The sequence below is a fragment of the Anolis carolinensis genome, chromosome 5, assembly GCF_035594765.1.
Source record: "Anolis carolinensis isolate JA03-04 chromosome 5, rAnoCar3.1.pri, whole genome shotgun sequence".
NCBI lineage: Eukaryota > Metazoa > Chordata > Lepidosauria > Squamata > Dactyloidae > Anolis > Anolis carolinensis.
In genome coordinates this window covers 99,499,161-99,518,890 of record NC_085845.1, presented here as the reverse complement: position 1 = coordinate 99,518,890, position 19,730 = coordinate 99,499,161, and the positions used below count along the sequence as shown (strand labels likewise).

Sequence of the window (19,730 nt, the reverse complement as noted above, 5' to 3'; positions counted from 1 at the left end):
TAGAAGGAAACTGAGATGGTCCTTTATTAACAAAAAGAAATAAATATTTCAAGTAGAGATCACATACTGCTTTAACGGCATGTGTATAGTGCAGAGTGCAACATAATTCAATGCAAGACTCAACTGAAACAGTTACAGATGCATGACATGAATGAGAAAAAATAATACATACTGTCCATCTTGCATAGATCTTTCAAGAGGTTGCCTGCTTTCCACCCATTTCCCTTACTCTGATTTTCAATGATCTCCTAGACTGTCAACACTTTGAACTCTCATATTTACAATATCATTTTATACAGCTCTCTTGAAGAACTACTGCACAGGATCCCCAAAGGTTCTTGTGCACATTGTAAAGCATGGTATTTTCCCATTAAAAACATGGGATTGTTACAGGAATCTTAATTGTTTTCTGGGAATGAAGTCTTGAAGCCTAAGATCATGCCCCATATGCCTTCTACGTTGGAAGGCTGCTAGATGTTTGTCAAAAAATCTTAAGAGTGGTGCACAACACACTTAGGAAATCATGGTACATGAGCTGTTTAACATTTTGGAATTCTAGCCAGAAAACATCCATAAGGATCATACCCAGGCCTTCTCACAAGCTACAGCTATTTCCATGCAATTGTGTAGAATGGTTTACATGCAGAGACAGTGGTTGCAACTGCAAAATGAAAATGTTATCTCCAGATGTACATCAAATAGTTCATGGCAGGGATGTCAAACCCTTTTTTATTGAGGGCCATATCAGCCTTATGGTTGTCTTCAAAGGGCCGTTGAATCCATAGATTGAGAATTTAATTTAATTCTATAATTTGTTTACATAGTGGTCTGTGCTCCTTAGTTTTTACCTAGTTTAGGCCCCCAGATGCTATGGAATGGCAGCTCCCATCACTTTTGATTCTCTGCCATGTGGACTGGGGATGATGGGAATGGCAACCCAACAGCACTTGTAGCTTTGAGGTTGGAGAAAAGTTAAAGGACATTTTAAAGTCAGACATCATATCCACAAGCCTTGTATCAAAATTCAAACCCTACTGTCCTGACTAAAACAGAACAAACTGCAGGCTTCCAGATGTTACTGCATTATAACTCCCATCAGCTCTGGTCATGATGTCTGAAAATGAGGAAGACCAGAGTTGTAGTCAAGCATCTGGAGGACCACATAAAATAACATAGTAGGTCTCGAGTTTGACAGATGTGGTTTTTTTTTTTTTTTTGGTGTCAGGAGCAACCGGAGTGAGAGAATTGGCCGTCTGCAAGGACGTTGCCCAGGGGACGCCTGAATGTTTTGATGTTTTACCATTCTTGTGGGAGGCTTCTCATCCGCGCTCTCCCCGGGTGGGATTCGAACCTGGCAGCCTTCAGGTCAGCAAACCAACCTTCAAGTCACAAGGCTTTTATCCCCTAGGCCACCGGAGGCTCCGGTAACAGATGTGGTTCATAATGTCCATGCCCCACATAGAAATCTGCAAATGGTATGAGGCTGCTGCTGCTTCCAACTGTCTCTGAATCATGCCTATAAAAGTACTCACTTGTTTCCAACCCTAGAATGGTCGTCAACTCACATCTAGTTCCTGCTGCTTGTCCTTATTAAATTTGTGCTCCCGACACGAAGAAATGATATTACAGTTACAAAGAATTAACTCAAATACTGCAGTGGAGCTTTGGTCAGCACTTGCAATATTTTGGAAGTGAATAATTTGGCACTAACAGACCCATGAGAACCACTGTCTCGCAAGAAATCAGTATATATGTTTCCCAGAGAGCATCATGTTAGTTCAGTTATGTGAAAATGCTGTAGGATCGGGAAATGAAGACAACTGCTGGCACTCCTTGAAACTACCTCAGGAACAAACAAAACATATGTATTAACTGCTTCCTGACTTTTCCATCTTTCTCTGGATCTGGACTAAATAATGTCCTTTGTTCCTAATAAAACAGGGACTTTGCCTTATGAAATCTGGTAGGAATCTTTTAGAAAGAGGACCATGCTTTTGATTTAAATATGTGATATATTTTTATATATATGTAAGGCATTGAATTTTGCCATTTATTATGTTGTAAACCGCTTTGAGTCCCCCCAGGTGTGAGAAAAGCGGTATAGAAATGCACTTAATAATAATAATAATAATTAAAAAAGCAAGTTTTCTTCCATGAGCGTTTTTTTTGGGGGGGGGGGGGGCAAATCGATGATATGACGGACCAAGCAGCTCATAATCACTTTTACATGGGAGGCTTTCATTCTGGGACATGTATAGCTCTTACAGTCCTATCGTTCAAGAGGTAACTCAATAGCCCTATAGAATAAAAAGTCAACTTAAAAAATATCCACATGCACAAATTTCATGGAGAGATGTCGCATAAACATCAAAAGGAAACTTATCCCATGCACCACTACATTACGCCACATGAGTTTAAAAAGCCTGTTTTCACTTTGCAAGAAAATATAGTTAACAGCTGGCTTATCACTAGCATAATCTGAAAGGTCCCCCAAGAACAAAATACAATTCTGGATTTTCTCCCATGAAAAACAAAATAATAAGACTGTGTCCAAATATGTGATACAGTCTAGTTTGAATTGGGATATCAGAGGTTTTAAGTGTCTCCTGGGAAACATCAAGTGGTCAATAATGTCAAACAAGATTCCCTTGCCTACTGCTACTTACCATCCTTTTCAATAGTGCTGGTAGTTTCAAAGAGTGCCGTCAGCATTTCCCAGTCTTCATTCCCCATTCCTGCAGCATGTTCACAAAACTGAACGAACATGCTGTCGGGTAAAAATATACAGTGTTCCTTCACTTATTGCTGGGGTTAGGTTCCAGGACCACCTGCAATAAGTAAAAATCTGCAACGTAAGGACGCTATATTTATTTTAATATTTATATATTATTTTAGTAGTTATACACTATTTTAAGTCTTTATCACTAATTGTGTATTGATAAATCGCCTCCTTCTCCTCCTGTTGCCGCTTGGGCTCATTTTCTCTCCCTTTGGCTTCTCTTTCCTCCCTTCATTAGGCTGTAAATTGTAATTTTTTAATGATTTATAATAGTCTTTTAGAGTTTATTGAAAAACCACGAAACCGCGAAACAGCGAAAAGTGAACCGCAAAGTAGTGAGGGAACACTGTATACTGAATTCTTGCAACTCAGTAGTTCTCATGGGTTGTAAAGGATGGAGCTATTGCAAAGGACAGAAAAGTGAGCATGCAGCTTTCTGTTTAAAAGGGAGGCAAAAGTAAAACCACAGATTTGCCCTTTCTTTTGTGAATGGATTGTATGGCCTACAAGACAGTGTTAAAACCTCCTATCCACAGTGAACCTTTCCCAAAGCAATCTCTCTTAGCTAGAAAACATCAATTGTTGAAACCCCGTGAATGGAGTTTGGAGCACACTCATTTAGTGCGGAGTACCTACTAGATTTCCTAGGCCTAGCAGACCCTAACTGGGGATCAAACTCTACAGTGCAGTCAATAATTTATAGAAGCTCTACATTACAAGGAAGATGTGAAATATCAGTAACATGTTTTGAAGGGTGTTTGTTTGTTACTAGTCTTCTTTTGAGGGAACTCTGGACAACAACTATTTGTAGTATGTCCCAGAATCAAGTGGTGGGAAACCAGTTTTGAGGGCTAGGCCAGGTTTCTACCCATGTAATTCTTTGTCAGAAAGAAGCTATGGGGGTCGTGGTAAAGCCACTACTATCATGATATGTCCATGCTCTCCTAATGTAGAGCATGATTGTAGCACTGGCTGGAGATTCCAGTGACCCAACCTTGCTCTCTCTTTGCTTTCTTACGTGGGAAGACGAAGCTGTGTGCAGCACCAACTGTACGAGTGTTCTTACAGTGTACACTAGGAGAAACTTCTGAGATCACTCCAGGCTTTTTCCATTGAATTAAGTAAAGATTCCCAATGCTGTCTTCATTTTGAAATACAAGCAGCATGCCACTGATCTATCCAGCTGTGGGAGTGTCAGGAGCATAGTAAAGATCTCCTTTGATATTTCTGAATAGATCCATGAGTAGAAGCTTCTCCTTTCTACCTCTACAACTTGAAACTGTGGCGGACACTAACCAAGACTCTTCTGCATGCAAACTCATGTGAAAAGGGTTCCCTGAGGGTACAGAATTGAAAATCAAAATCTTAAGGCAGCATTTGTTGGGCAGAAAGAAACCATTTTGGGGGAGTAGATTCAAGAAGGAAAGTTTTTAAAAATATGCTCCAGACAATGCTGAATTCCAAGTTGCTAAGTTTTAAATGACAATCCCTGCAAGTCGTGCACCTCTTCTTAGCCCCAAAGTGCCATCTCCCTCTACCTTCACTGGATAGTGCAGTTATGTCCAAGCCATGGTCCTTGTCTTAAAAAGAAAAGCAATGGCTGCAATGGAATGTTACAACTTGAGCTCTCTATCTGGCTTCATGCTAAATGGCTCAAGTTGCTCACTCTCTGGCAGCATGCTATTCAGCCTCTCCATCAAAGGGATGGTCAGGTCAATGCCCATCTGGATGCGGCGGAGGATGGCAGACATCTCGTTGACCTTCTGAATCTGCTCTGCATATTTGGCGTATCTTTTCTGGCGCTCCTGCATTAAGCTATAAAGAGTTTCCACCGAAAGATCCATCTGTTCACAAAAGAAAGGGGAAAGAACCAAGTGTAACTGTGTTAACGATTACTTTCCAGAGGCAAGGGTGATATATTCCAGAGAAATTGCAAGACTGAACAATATCATGAGCAGATTCACCACGTTTTCTATCCTGTACATATTCCAGCTACCCTCCCTCACTGAATACTTCCCTCTTTGCCTTGATACGCTTCTTTTCATGAAGTGTTTTGCCTTAGCCATTGGACAGATATCTCACTTTTAAGAAAGGGCAAGGATATATGCCAGGCTCAGGTGGAGGAAACAACACAGATCTCCAATGAAGGACGTCAACAGAGCCCAATAAATATTGAATTTTCTTGAAGCATTCTTGAATCAATTTCAATCCTTGTCCCTCTCTTCCTGTCTATCATTCATAATGAGAAGAAAGCTTTAATTAGCATCAATCAGAGTTTTCCATCCATCGTGTATAGCAAGAACAATAGTACTAGCAGCAGCAATTGTTTTAAGCAAGTACAAGAGGGCCTAAATAAATGTCATCGATTCCATGAGTTCCAACTGGAGAAAACCCATTGAATAAATGGAATATAAGAATCAACTAACCATTCAGCAGCTGATTCAGTGGGCAGGAACCTCCAACAAGATCAAGGCTACATTTACAACGTGAGAGTTGAAGATCTGGGAAAAGCCCAGTGAATAAACTGAAAAAAATTGTTTTAATCCAAGGATATTTCCCTTACTCCAAACTGAAAGATAGTAAAATTGAGTGTGATTATCAAATTACATTTTGGATTTCCTTCTGTGATGCTCAAGGCAGAGATCCAGTTTTGAAAACCTTTTCCAGCCCATGACAGTCCTGAGACACATTCCTAACTGGGACTAGGAATTGAGGGAATGATATTTACATCAGCTCTGATGTGGGCATTATTATCTCCCCACCCACTCCTTGAAGCTGCATGGAAACAGTTTTAAAAGTAACAACACCAACCAATATTTCAAAAAGTTGAAAAAAGCCTCCCACCATGGCAGTAGAGGGTTTGTTCAACAAACTTGTAATATGTACTAACCTTTGATCATAGAATTAGAAGATACCACAAGGGCCATCCAGCCTCTGCTTATCATATACAGGCAGTCCATAAGTTACAAACATCTGACTTACAAATGACTCATAGTTAAGAATGGGGGTGAGACAACAGGAAGTGAGTGAAATCTACCCTTTGGAAGGGAAATTCACTCCTCAGAGAATTATCATGGGGAAAAGATGTCTGCACTGAAGCTTTCTTGCCAATCCTTGTTTCCACCACAAGCCAAATGTTTCATAATCCAGTTACCAAATACTCTTTTACATTTGATACACCATACCTGATTATGTTTATAATCAAATCAATTCATTTTCATCACAAAATAACATGACATACAAGACACAGCTCTGGAGCTGACCCTAATTCCCTCCCTTAGTATCACACTACTTATACAGTGTAAGTGTTGTGTAAGTACACAACACTTACACTGTACTGATGGTTAAACATTTCCACTGCCCAAATTCTGATCAGGACCACTTTTTCTACCTCCTCTTCCTGGGGGCCACTACTCAGTCCACAGCCAAGCCCAGTTACAAATCAGACCAATAGTGAGGGGGGTAGATTGGGGTCCTCGCCATTGAAAAGACAAAATAAAGTGTGTTTTTGTTCTTGGGGCTGCTGAATCACTGTTACTGCCTTCCCTGCCAAGCACCTCCCTAGCAGAGCCCCACTTTCAAAATCATTTGCTCTGAAATCAGACTGAAATGTCCAACCCAGAAATCAATGATGAAGGGCTATCCTGATTTATCCCCTCACCACTGCATGGCTAAATGCCTCATTCTGACTCCAAGCAAGAAGTTTTGCAAAGAGGCTCTGCTGAGGAAATGCTTGGCAGGAAAGGCAGGAGCAGTGTTTTCACAGCCCTGAGGAGAAAAACACAGTATTGCTTCCTTTATTTTCTTTGATTTGGGACGAATGGGCTTCTCGTTTTTTGGTGGCCAAAAAAAAGGAGAAATTTGGTTGTGGAAACCAACTGCAGGGAAGCATAGTTCTTCTCCCAAGTTGGACTTTAAAAGTGGAGCCTTAATTAAAATGTCCCCCTCCCTATATAAAATGGTCACAATCATACTTTGGGAATGCGCAAGAAGGAGAAAGAAAACCTTTTAAGTGTTTTATATACTTACAAGATGAAATAAATAACAGAAAATAAATGGACATAAACTCCAACTTGGAAATAGCCATAGTTTATTTAGCCTTTTCAATGGTGAGAGTCCTGATCGATACATTTTCTAAAAATGGTGATACTTGACACCAATCAATCTGTTGTCACATAACCTATCCATACCACCTCAATCTAGTTGGACATACTAAAAAAATATCATTTATTCCCTGGAAATTACGGAGCCAGAATGAGTTTTTTAAAACTGAATTAAAGCCTCAAAGGAAGGGCAAAGCAGTTGCCAGTGGGTAATTTCTCTATTTTCTCTGGGAAGAGAAAGTTGAGTTGTTTCAAAAGCACATGATCACACATGTGTTCCTACAACACTAGAATAGAGGTGGGTATGGATTCTTTTCTGGTATAGATAATCTCTAAATTGTAGTTTACACTGCTAACTTTACACCATGCTCCTCTTCAACTTGCACCTTGGCTTTGCACTCCTAACAAACTGGGGGCCTCCTCAGATCATTTGCTTTTGAAACAACTCAACTTTCTCTTCCCAGAGACAATAGAGAAAATACCAACTGGCAACTGCTTTGTCCTTTCTTTACGAGGGCAGCTAGAACCACTAAGCAAAAGTTATCAGTTTGATTTCCAAGCTTTATTTGACTTAACACTGTTTCATCAAGCAGGCTATAAAAGAAGTGACTGGACATAAGTAATCTGAGTAACCAATATCTGCAAATACATTTGCACCTGGCTTCAAATTCATACAATAAGCTCCAAATGCATGTGTTTTTTTCCTAAAATCGTTCTCATCCCAATTTGGGATCTAATGGATCATGAATTAATTGCAGTCACTTAACAATTGTTGTAAATCGTATTGACTTTCTAGATAGCCACATGGAAGCTCTGAGTCATACTCTCAATCTCTATGAAAAGCAAGAATGGATTAAGCAATCGTGCAACAAAATTAGCACACGATTCCTGGTCTCCTTTTCTCTGCTCTTTCTATGGGAATACGTGTTTTGTACTTGACACCATCATTTTCTTTATTTTACTAATATAAATTAATAACATTGTTAATTTCATTCTTATTTTTGTTTGTTTGATTGATTCTCATGAGCTTGCAAAACTAAATAAGTCCCTTAAAGTTCAGGTATTCCTTACAGTTTAGGACTTTATGCATTGTAAAGGGGAAAAACAATTTATAATTCTGTTTTGAACAAACAGTACATTTAATGCATGGCAAACTAAGTTAGTTGTAGCACATTTTATGTCTTAAAAGTACAGTAGTCTCACTTATCCAATCTAAATGGGCCAGCAGAACCTTGGATAAGCGAATATCTTGGATAATAAGTTAAAGAAAAGCCTATTAAACATCAAATTAGGTTATGATTATACAAATTAAGCACCAAAACATCATGTTATACAACAAATTTTACAGAAAAAGTAGTTCAATACACAGTAATGTTATGTTGTAATTACTGTATTTACAAACTTAGCACCAAAATATCACGATATATTGAAAACATTGACTACAAAAATGCCTTGGATAATCCAGAACGTTGGATAAGCGAGTCTTGGATAAGTGAGACTCTACTGTAACAATATGGGTTTAACTTTCTAAGCTGTGCTAACACTGCAGATATTCAGGGTTGATGTAATGGGGTTTATGTGTGCGTAGTTTCCATTTTTCCAAAAATGTTAACTTTTCCTGAAACAAGTTTTTTTCCCCTCTATCATTTCAAAATTATTAGAAATGTTAAATCTCTGTCCATACCTCTTTGATCCGCTTGACTAATGCATTTTGGTCAAATGCAACCGCTTCTGCACACTGATGAAGATGTTCTTGGTACCGGAGGCAGAGTTGTAGCACTTGCTGGGAGTCTAGCTTTTCCAGTTTAATGTTTGTAGGAGATGTCTGCCCACTGAGAAGACCTAGAAAAAAGGGCAAGAAAGCAGAGAAATTACCAAAACACTTGCCTGCAAAACCAGTAAAGAAGATGAAAAGAATCATATTCATAGCACACTGAACAGTAATGAAACTCAAAGCTCCAAATGAAATCCGAAAAATCCTAATGCAGACATAGTGGCAATTCTATGATCTGCCCAACTGCTCAGAGTACAACTAAAAGATGCGTATCTGCAAATGTATTTGTGCACATTTGAGTGATCATTATTGTGAAAACCCAGCTTCACTAATAATGTAGTAAATCTTTCCATGAATTTTCAATGTTACGTAATTGCAAGTTATATCTTAGACCGGTGGTCACCAAAGTTTTTCGATCATGGAACCCTTCAGGAGACATTTTCTGTGGAAACTGTTTTTTAAGCAAAATATATATTCTGGATCATGTTATGCTAATTCAAATTTTCCCCAATTTCCTATATAACTTGTGTATTCTGAGTAAACTTTATTCTTGATATTTTATGAATAACATCCAATATCTTTTATCTCAAAAACTACCAGAATTTTTTTTAATGTGGAATCAATCTGAAAAATTGATTACAGTGAATCCCTCTGGTTCAGATGGCAAATAAAACGCTGAAATATGAAGCCAGTAACGACATACCTAATGACAATAGTAGTGGTACTGAATAGTTATTACAGAAACTGTAAGTCAAATACTTGGCCTTTTTTATTTAAAATCTGTTTTAAATTGGATTTTTAAGATTTTTCGCAGAATGTCTATGATGCTTTTGCAGAGCCCTAGGGTTCCACAGAACACAGTTTGGTAACCACTGAATTACAAGGATCCAAAAATATAGACAAAGGTCATGTCCTAATCAACTCCTATAGAATATTCTGCCTTCTAGTCTGATAGACAATAAAAAAACCCAATGTATTTACTAACTTTTCCAGCAGTGGTTAGGTCTCAGGCTCCAAGGCAAAGCCAAAGGAAAACCGTAAGGCCTTTTAAAAATCAAGTCAGAAGTGAATTGCGAACATACTGCAAGTCGATTCTGGTGTAAGAGAATCGGCTGTCTACAAAGATGTTGCCCAGGGGATGCCTGGATGTGTTACCATCCTGTGGGAGGCTTTTCTCATGCCCCCGCATGGAAGGCTAGGGCTGACAGACAGGAGCTCATCCTCTCCCGCGGATTCGAACCACCAACCTTCAGGTCAGCAGTTCAGCCGGAACAAGGTTTTAACTAAATTCTTACTAACCCCGTTCTTAGCTATGAGTCCTTTGTAAGTTGGATTTTTGTAACTCAGGGACTGCCTGTATTATACGTGGTGGAAGGAACCTGAAAGATTAGCCTAATGAAAGTCATATAGGAAATTTGCATTTCTGCTCCACTGCGGACATTCTGCTTCATAGTTTGTTTAAATACAAGTTTGTCCCATTTCATAGCTAAAACCTACCCCAATGGTGGCGGAGGACCTATTAAAATGGTCTGCCATCAAAGGCTAATGAGATTCTAGGAGGCCTTGGAGGGTTCTATGGCTGGTATCACCGATGATCTTGTTGAAGTCCTGGTAAGTAAGTGGAATCAGAATCTAACCAGGACTATTGACACAATTGCTCCCAAACGACCTCTGGTACTCATGGCTAACCAGGCTCCTTGGTACACAGAGAACCTCAGGGAACTCTACTGGCAAGTTCAATAACTAGGTCACAAAAGGCAAAGAATTTGATTTCTATGTGACAAGATAACCTGAATTAGACCACTCATCACCCTGAATAGCTCAACTGGATGTGAAATTACAAAAGCAATGCATGCAGACAAAAAAGTTTTCTTCAATGTATGAACTGCCACGTTGGGCAGTAGTCATATTCGAGGCACAATTGATTTGAGTAATCTGCATCTAATTCAGGGTAACTTAAATGTCCAACTGCACTGCATGTATTAGGTGAGAATATACGAAGATATCCTGTTACCTCACATTATTTTTCTCTCAGCTGATAATTGTTTTTTTCCATACAAAAAATTTGATTTACCTATGAAAGTATTAATGAAATTGCCCCCCCCCCCCCCCCCGTGGGGCATGTGTTGGGAACCAAGGATGTAGAGCTCTTTAGCTCAACAGATAAGAAAAAAAATCAACCTCAAATCCACATCTCATTTTATTTGATACATTTAGAGATTACAAGGAAGTCCCTAAAACATTTATAACATCCAGAATATTACTGTCAGTTGGACTTGAAAACAAACTGGCTACCAATGTAATGGAAAGAGCCGTGCTGTGGCGCAGCTGGCTACTAACCAGCTGCAATAAATCACTACTGACCTAGAGGTTATGAGTTCGAAGCCAGCCCAGGTCGGATTGAGCACCTGACCATTAAAATAGCCCAGCTTGATGTTGACCTAAGCAACATGAAAGATAGTTGCATCTATCAAGTAGAAAATTTGGGTACTGCTTATGCGGGGAGGCTAATTTAACTAATTTACAACACCATAAAAATCGTCTAGCAGCATGCAGAAAGGAATGAGGAAGTAATCCATCAAGGACTCAGTGTCACAGTGGATGATGAAGCAGCAGCTCCCCCTGTGACCGGAATCAAGCACACCCTCATGAAGTCGGAAGCTGGAAAATGTTAAATAGCCTCTGTCTCTGTCTGTATGTCTAATGGCATTGAATATTTGCCATGTATATGTACATTGTGATCCGCCCTAAGTTCCCTTTGGGGTGGGAAGGGCGGAATATAAATACTGTAAATAATAATAAAAGAATAATAAAAGAATACCAGAAGGATATAATTACCCGCCCTTGGTTTTATCGTTCTTTTGATCTTGTTTAATGTAGTGTATATTTTCTTTTATTGTGTTGTTTAATGTGCTATGATTTGTTGTTCTATTATATTTTGTTTATATTTTATTGTTCTGGGCATGGCCCCATGTAAGCCGCCCCGAGTCCCCGTTGGGGAGATGGTGGTGGGGTATAAATAAAGTTTATTATTATTATTATTATTATTATTATTAACAACCAAGCTGCTGACCTCTAAAATGTTCCATATTTCCAAACATTTCTTCAAAGTGAACTCTGATAATATTCAAGGCTTTTCCATAAAGACAGATCACCAGCAGGGCATGCAGAAGAAATACGCTTCTGGACACATACCACTACCTGGCACAAGATCTAGAAGCACTCTGAAGCTGTATATTAACAAGGAATACAACTTTATTCAAACAGGCTGATTGCCTAAACCAGCAACAACAATTCTTTATTCCAATTCAAGCACTTTCAAATTCATAACATGCAAGATACATCAGTAGATCAATGAACAAACAGGCAGAATTCATTTCAGATACTACTCTCCAATACAGAAGTAAACTATTCTCTGATACTGACCTCAGACAAAATATTGGCAACAGTCAAAGCCACACAATTAGAATCTGATATTAAAAAAAACTGGGCTAATTTTCCAGGTAAAAGGAGAACAGTTGCCTTCTTGGGAACCCCAAAGACCAATCAGCAGAGACAATGTGGGATTTTCATGCTGGAGATTTCCGGGGAATTCTCAAGGAAGGAGCAATGCAACCACACCCATCATGTAGATCTATGCTTATGCCTTACATATGGCAAGAAATAGTCACACTCAACAAGATAGTCACACTCAAAGTGGCTACTAAACCATGGAAGCATTAACAGATTTATTTCAAAGGGCAGAAGAATCAATTTCAAAAAAACCCAAAAGTGACACAGTACAGTACAGCACTGGAAGGGTCACATCATGATGTGATATGTCCCAGGCAAAGACACCACTTGGTTGGTGCAACAAACAAGGTGCCATGTGATACGGCTCTTCTAAATGCTGTTCTAAGTGACAAGGAAGGAGATACTGATGCACTGTGTCCAACTTAGGTTAATAATACAACAGGCAATACTTTCCCTTAAATGTCTCAAGCAAGGTATCTGACAGGATATTAAGTTTGAGACCGTATAGACACAAAGTCTGTGTTCCGCCAATGAGCTACAGCCTCAGAAGCCACAATCCCTCCTTCATGACAACTACTTTTTAAAAGGGAACCTGAAAACAAGGTTGTAAACACTGTTAAGGCCTTCACTATCCCTGAAGTAGTACTTATTGCCTTTGACTCAACTACAGTAGAGTCTCACTTATCCAAGACTCGCTTATCCAAGGTTCTGGATTATCCAAGGCATTTTTGTAGTCAATGTTTTCAATATATCATGATATGTTGGTGCTAAATTCGTAAATACAGTAACTACAACATAACATTACTGTGTATTGAACTACTTTTTCTGTCAAATTTGTTGTATAACATGATGTTTTGGTGCTTAATTTGTAAAATCATAACCTAATTTGATGTTTAATAGGCTTTTCTTTAATCCCTCCTTATTGTCCAAGATATTCGCTTATCCAAGCTTCTGCGGGCCCGTTTAGCTTGGATAAGCGAGACTCTACTGTACTAGGTTTTTTTAGATCTTTATCTTATTATATAGCTTCCCTTTATCTCTCTAAACACTAGCTGTTCTACAGAGTGCTTAAAGTTGTATTACAGAGTACAACTATAAGGCAAAGAGTAGTGCCACCTATACTACACCTAGGCAGAAAAAATGAAATGCAGATACAGGATGGGTAACACCTGGCTCAGTACTTGTGGAAAAGATCTTGAAATAGTAGTGGACAACAAGTTGAACATGAGCAGACATTGTGATGCAACAGCTAAAAAAGCCAATGGGATTTTGGCCTGCATCAAAAAGAATATAGTGTCTAGAGCTCAAGGAAAGTAATGGTGCCCCACTATTCTGCTTTGGCCATATCTCACCTGAAATACTGTGTCCAATTCTGATTATCATAATTCAGGGGGGACATTGGCAAGCTGGAATGTGTCCAGAGGAGGGCTACTAATATGATCCAAGGTCTGGAGACCATGGCCTATGAGGAGCGGCATAAAGAACTGGGTATGTTTAGCCTGCAGAAGAGACGGTTGAGAGGAGACAAGATAGCCAAGTATAAATATTTCAAAGGATATCTTAAGGAAGAGAGATTAGGCTTGTTATCTGCTGCCCTGGAGACTAGGATTGAGTGCAAGGGGTTCAAATTCCAAGAAAAGAGATTCCGCCTGAATATTAGAAGAACTTCTTGACAATTAAGAGCTGTTCAGCAGTGAAAGTCACTGCCTCAGAGTATGGTTGGAGCTCCTTTGGAGGATTTTAAACAAGAGGCTGGCTAGCCATATATTGGGAATACTTTGATTGTGCTTTTCCTGCATGGCAGGGGGTTGGACTAGATGGCCCATGCTATCTCTTCCAACTCTATGATACTATGACCTCAGGACCCATCCTCCCCGTGCCAAGGCCCAGAGTCCTCACTTGCAATTAGAGACTCCAAAACAGTATTTGCCAAATTTCTTAAATCCCAAAGAGGGACTAAAGACCCAAGGAGATGGGAAAATGAAGAGGTGGCAATGGAATTTTCCTGAGAGGAACAAAAGGTGGCAGAGATGCACATGGCCAGGTAATGTACAGGAGATATGGAAAGGTGAAATGAAGTGTGTGTAGTGGTTAGTATGCTGGACTGAAGCTTCAGAGATTGAAGTTCAAGTCTGCACTGACCCAATCACTTGGGCCAATTACTCATTCTCTCTGTTCAGCCTAACTCACAGGGATGTTTAAGTGTGAAGTAAGAAAACCATATATATCACCTTGAGCTCACTGGAGGAAAATTGGATTATAAATATCAACTACTGTAAATGTACATATCTGAAGCATAAAATTATATAGAATATATTTCACAAGTGTAATTTTATAATTTGGAAAATAAAACTGCCATTTGGCAAATACGTTGACTGATGAAATCAAGGAGCCAACTGATTCATCTTTACTGCAGTGATGCTCTATTTGAAGGCATGTTTTTACTTTATGTTGTTTGACAACTGTATTCAGAATAATGTAGAAAATACAAGTAGAGTATAACAGTTATAAAAAAGCAAGAGCCTAAAAAAGCAATGTTTTTATTTTTTTAATTTTGTCAAATTTTGGCCTACGTAGTGTGTATTTCTGTTTAGTTTTTGCCTATATGATGTTTTTGTTGTATTTTTATGTTATGTATTTTTGTCACTTAACCATTTTACACAACTTTGAATCCCACCCATGGAAGAAAAGGGGGATAAAAATAAATAATAATACACAAGAAACTCTTATATTTACTGTTTCAAATAACAAACCCTATATTGATTGTAGTAATTTATATCAGCCATTGGGTGTCAGTAAATATTGACAGAGTTAGTGCTATCTTGTGATGGCTTCTAGGAGCCTTCGACAACGCTTCTAGGAGTGTTTTTCACAGCGCATTCTAGGGCAGTACTATTTAAAGTAATGCTCCAGAGACCAATGCCAATCTGAGAGCCATCAGCTTCCCAGAACAAAATTAAGTTGCAATCAATGGCACAAATTTGGTATCAGTTTGTGGCACATTGGGAAAACAAACAGGACATCAAACAGTATGAGAAGCACAATTTGAGTGGCTGCCAATATTCAAAATGGTCTGGAGTTCAGCTGGGAACTGAACACAAAAGCATCTGGATGGATAACCATCGATTAAGAATCCATTCTCCAATGATGTTGCCCCTGCAACAGATAACAGCTGAGCCACTTGAGAGTTTATCTTTGGTTGCACAAACTTTATAAGATAGAGCAACATTGATGTTTCCACACATGTGAGTGATGACTTACAGTAATAAGCTGTTGCAGCCTCAGAACTAGCAAGTTCTTCCCTAAGGATCACCTCTACTGGAAACAATCAGGGCCAGCTAACACTTTCCAACAAAGGATCCCCCCAGGCAGAAAGCAGCCAGGCTTTGAAGCTGCAGGGCCATTCAATGCTGAGCAAGGTGGCCAATTGCAAGATTCACACTTTCCTCAAACAAACAAGAGTTCTTTCTCCCACCCTGGACATTCCACAGATATATAAACCCCAGTGGCCTAAATTTCCAACAGATCTCACAACCTCTGAGGAGCCTGCCATAGATGTGGGCAAAAGGTCAGGAGAGAATGCTTCTGGAACATAGCCATACAGACCGGAAAACTCACAGCAACCCAATCACCTCTTCACTATGTAAAAAAGAATGACTCAATACAACTAGGGACATAAATGTAGATCCGAACGCTGTTTGCTGAACAAACTACAAGTCACCACCTACATCCGCCCCCCAAAAGAAGTACTCATCTTCATTCTCTCAACTATTTTCTAGAAGTACACTAACTCAGCAGTGGTTGTGAAGTTGTGGAAATAACATACCTTTCAGAAGGGGCTGGAAAGTTGGTATTTCCTGCAACTTGATGACATCTGGGTCATTGCTGACATTTCGTGATGACTGGGTCCCTTGTGCCACTACCACGATATCATCCATTTTAGCTCGCTGCTTGGCCGGTGAAGGGGATGCTGGGAAGAAAATATCCAGAAACATAAGATAAGAGGATAATATACAGTCAGGTTTGCCTGTGAACCAAGATAGAGGCGATTTATGCAAGGATTGCAATAAGATTCATTGTGAAAACTATACATTTTGCAAAACACTAATGAAATTATTTCAGAATATTTTTTCTTGTTGTCCTTGACTGCAATATTATCATTTGAATGTTCTAGGACTAGCTCACATTTGAATGGATATAACCTTAACCTAATTAGATACAAAATGGTCTTGCAACAAGATTTATCAACTTCGCTGCAGACCAATGGAGCAAATGAACAAAAACTCCTGGGTCACTGTTTTGGTGCTTTCTCTCTCTCTCTCTGAACCTATGCAGACTGTCAGCAGCTTAGGTAAGACAGAGAGCGGCAAGGGATGTTCTCTCATTTTTATTACCAAGTAATATTTTTAAATGTAACTACCAAATCAGCAAGAATAGTCTGCTACATAATGAAGTGTTCGAACCTTGAGCAGAGCAGACTGGTGTGTGTGTAACTGTTGACGTTCTTTTATCAATTTTTCTCCAAGTGAAAAACTGCACTCTCGAAAGACTTCCAACTGAAGTATGCCTTTTTACAAAAATGTAGGGAAGCATTTTAAGATGTGATCCTGCCCTACGCCCAACTGCCATCCCAGGTGACACAGTGTTGTGCCCCTTTAGACTCCGTTGCTTGAGGCTTCAGAAAGCTCTTCGCACCAGAAACAACCAGGGATAATGGCACTTGCTGGATGGGGCTGGGATCATTCCATGCCAAGGGGTCTAAAATTCAAAAATGTTCTCACCATTATGTTCTCCAATTTTGTCCAAATTGCAATAGTTGTTGATCTAGACCCCATGCGCACGACATTTAAGAAAATGCAATTTTTGGAGTCTAATAAAATTGAAACTAAATGTATAAGTATAATGTATATTATACTTATGTATAAATGTGTAAGAATGGCTAGTAAATTGAAATCCTGTACAGTTTTTTCTGCTGATTCTGATGAGATTAAAGATTATGGATGCAAAATCCAGTCAAACAAGTTGACTCAAAGTGTGCATTAAAATGTGTTGCGACAAATTTTGACCAATATTCCGTCTGCAATTATTTCCATGCAAATGAAGATAGACTTGAAATTTTGACCAAGCATTATGCTTGTGCTGGACATAATACTGCCAAATTTGCAACTACACAGCATCCATAACTGCCCTGCAGGATCTCTTCAAATTTATCACTTTTGGCGCAAATGGTAAAATCCACCAAAGTTCAAAGCCAATTGTTAAAAAAAGTCTACCTGAATATGCTTGTGAATAATATCATCTGAAAAGAGAAAATGTTGCTCTACAAGACTGGTATGTTTTTATTTTATGTAGTGTCAAAGGCTTTCATGGCCAGAATCACTGGGTTGGTGTGAGTCTTTAGGGCTGTATGGCCATGTTCCTGAAGCTTTCTCTTGACGGGGTTGTTGTATGTTTTCAGGCCTGTAAGGCCATGTTCCAGAAGTATTCTCTCCTGACGTTTCACCCACATCTATGGCAGGCATCCTCAGAGGTTGTGAGGTATGGAGAAACTAAGCAAGGAAGGTTAATATATATCTGTGGAAAGTCCAGGGTGTGAGAAGAACTCTTTGTCAGTTGGAAGCCAGTGTGAATGTTGCAGTTAATCACCTTAATTAGCATTGGAAAGATTCATCTCCTGGCTTTTCCTGCCTGGGGGCATCCTTTGTTCAGAGTCATTAGCTGCCCCTGGAACTCTTCTGTTTTCAGAGTGTTGCTTCTTATTTACTGTTCTGAGTTTTGAGTTTTTTTTTAATACTGGTAGAGAATACTTCTGGAACATGGCCATACAACCAGGAAAACATACAACAACCCTGTGATCCCGGCCATGAAAGCCTTTGACAACACATTTCTCTTGATGTTTCGCCCACATCTGTGGCAGGCATACTTCACACCTCTGAGGATGCCTGTCACAGATGTGAGCAAAATGTTAAGAGACAAAGCTTCTGGAACACGGCCATACAGCCCGAAAAACTCACAGCAACCCAATGTTTTTGTTTTGTAATGCGACCATTAAGTATTCTTGTTAACTTAATTCAAAGTATGGTATATATCACATTGGCATGGCATTACTCGATTGGGTGATTGCATGCAACCTAGGCCTCTTCTACACTGCCATATAAAATCCAGATGAGCTGTTTTAAACTGGATTATATGGCAGTGTAGATTGGATCTCCTACACCGCCATATAAAATCCAGATTATCTGCTTTGAACTCATATAATCCAGTTCGAAGCAGATAATGTGGATTATATGGCAGTGTAGAAAGGACCCTGTGTAGAAAGCCACTGGTTAGGATGTGGCGAGAGACAAGTGGCGATGGCTTTTTTTGGGATTGCCGGGGGGGGGGGGGGCGCTCTGCCAGGCAAAGGGGCTCAACCTTCTGGAGCCCCAGGTATCGGCGGTGGCTAGGGGAGCCTTCGCACAGTTAAAACTCATGCGCCAGCTGCGTCCGTACCTTGGGAAGCTGGACTTGGCCACGGTGGTCCATGCTCTTGTTACATCCCGTTTAGACTACTGCAACACACTCTACCTGGGGCTGCCTTTGAAGGCGGTTCAGAAGCTTCAATTAGTCCAACGGGAGGCAGCCAGGTTAATAACCAGAGCGGCGTACAGGGAGCGCACTACTCCTCTGTTACGTCAACACCACTGGCTGCTGATCAGATACCGAGCACAATTCAAAGTGCTGGCTTTAACCTATAAAGCTCTAAACAGTTCTGGCCCAGCTTATCTGTCCGAACGTGTCTCTCGCTACGACCCACCTCAAAGTTTAAGATCTTCAGGTGAGGCCCTGCTCTTGCTCCCGCCAGCCTCACAGGTGTGGCTGGCGGGGTCGAGAGACAGGGCCTTTTCAGTGGTGGCTCCCTGCCTATGGAACGCCCTCCCAAGCAAAGTCAGGCAGGCTCCCTCCCTCTTATCCTTTTGTAGGAAAGTTAAGACCTGGTTGTGGGACCAGGCCTTCGAACAACACTAGCAGCATTAAGTATTATAATGTGTGCTGGAACTCAATTTGATAGACTCGTATTTTTAGATCTGATTGTGCCAATCTGCTATTTAATATTGTATTTTATGAATGTTGGTGTAATTAATTAACTATTTTAATTGATCTGTATTGTATTTTATATTTTTATATACGTGTGTTTTATTGTAAGCCGCCCTGAGTCCCCTTTTGGGTGAGAAGGGCGGGATACAAATGTTGTCATAAAATAATAATATAAAAATAAACCAGGAGGCTGGGACGCCCACCTGAGGCGTTGAGGTCGTGAGGCCGGCTCTCCGCCTCCGCGCTCTGCTCGACTCCCATGGCCAGGGAACGAACAGGCCTTGACACACCAGTCCGCGGGAGGGCAGGACCGCCGGCCCGACTGCGCCCGCTCGGCTAAGGGCACCACATAACGCGCCACTCCGCCGACGCGCTTTCCGGCTTCCCAGGGGCCAGCGACTCCACTTCCGGGTCTGGACGAAAGCCCCGCCCTGAGAGAGGAGACGGGAAGGGGTGGTTCTGCGCCTGCGCTCTCGCTGCCTGA

General features: G+C 40.2%; 1 protein-coding gene across 1 annotated transcript; it reads right to left on the bottom strand.

The window, feature by feature from the left end:
• Positions 1 to 19,696, bottom strand: borcs5 (BLOC-1 related complex subunit 5). The gene is made up of 4 exons (XM_003221402.4): positions 19,450 to 19,696; positions 15,996 to 16,139; positions 8,567 to 8,724; positions 1 to 4,623 (listed from the first exon to the last, which is right to left on the bottom strand). The coding sequence occupies exons 1-4, from the start codon at positions 19,505 to 19,507 to the stop codon at positions 4,393 to 4,395; spliced, it is 591 nt and encodes a 196-aa protein (XP_003221450.1). The 5' UTR covers positions 19,508 to 19,696; the 3' UTR covers positions 1 to 4,392.
• Positions 19,697 to 19,730: the final 34 nt, after the last annotated feature.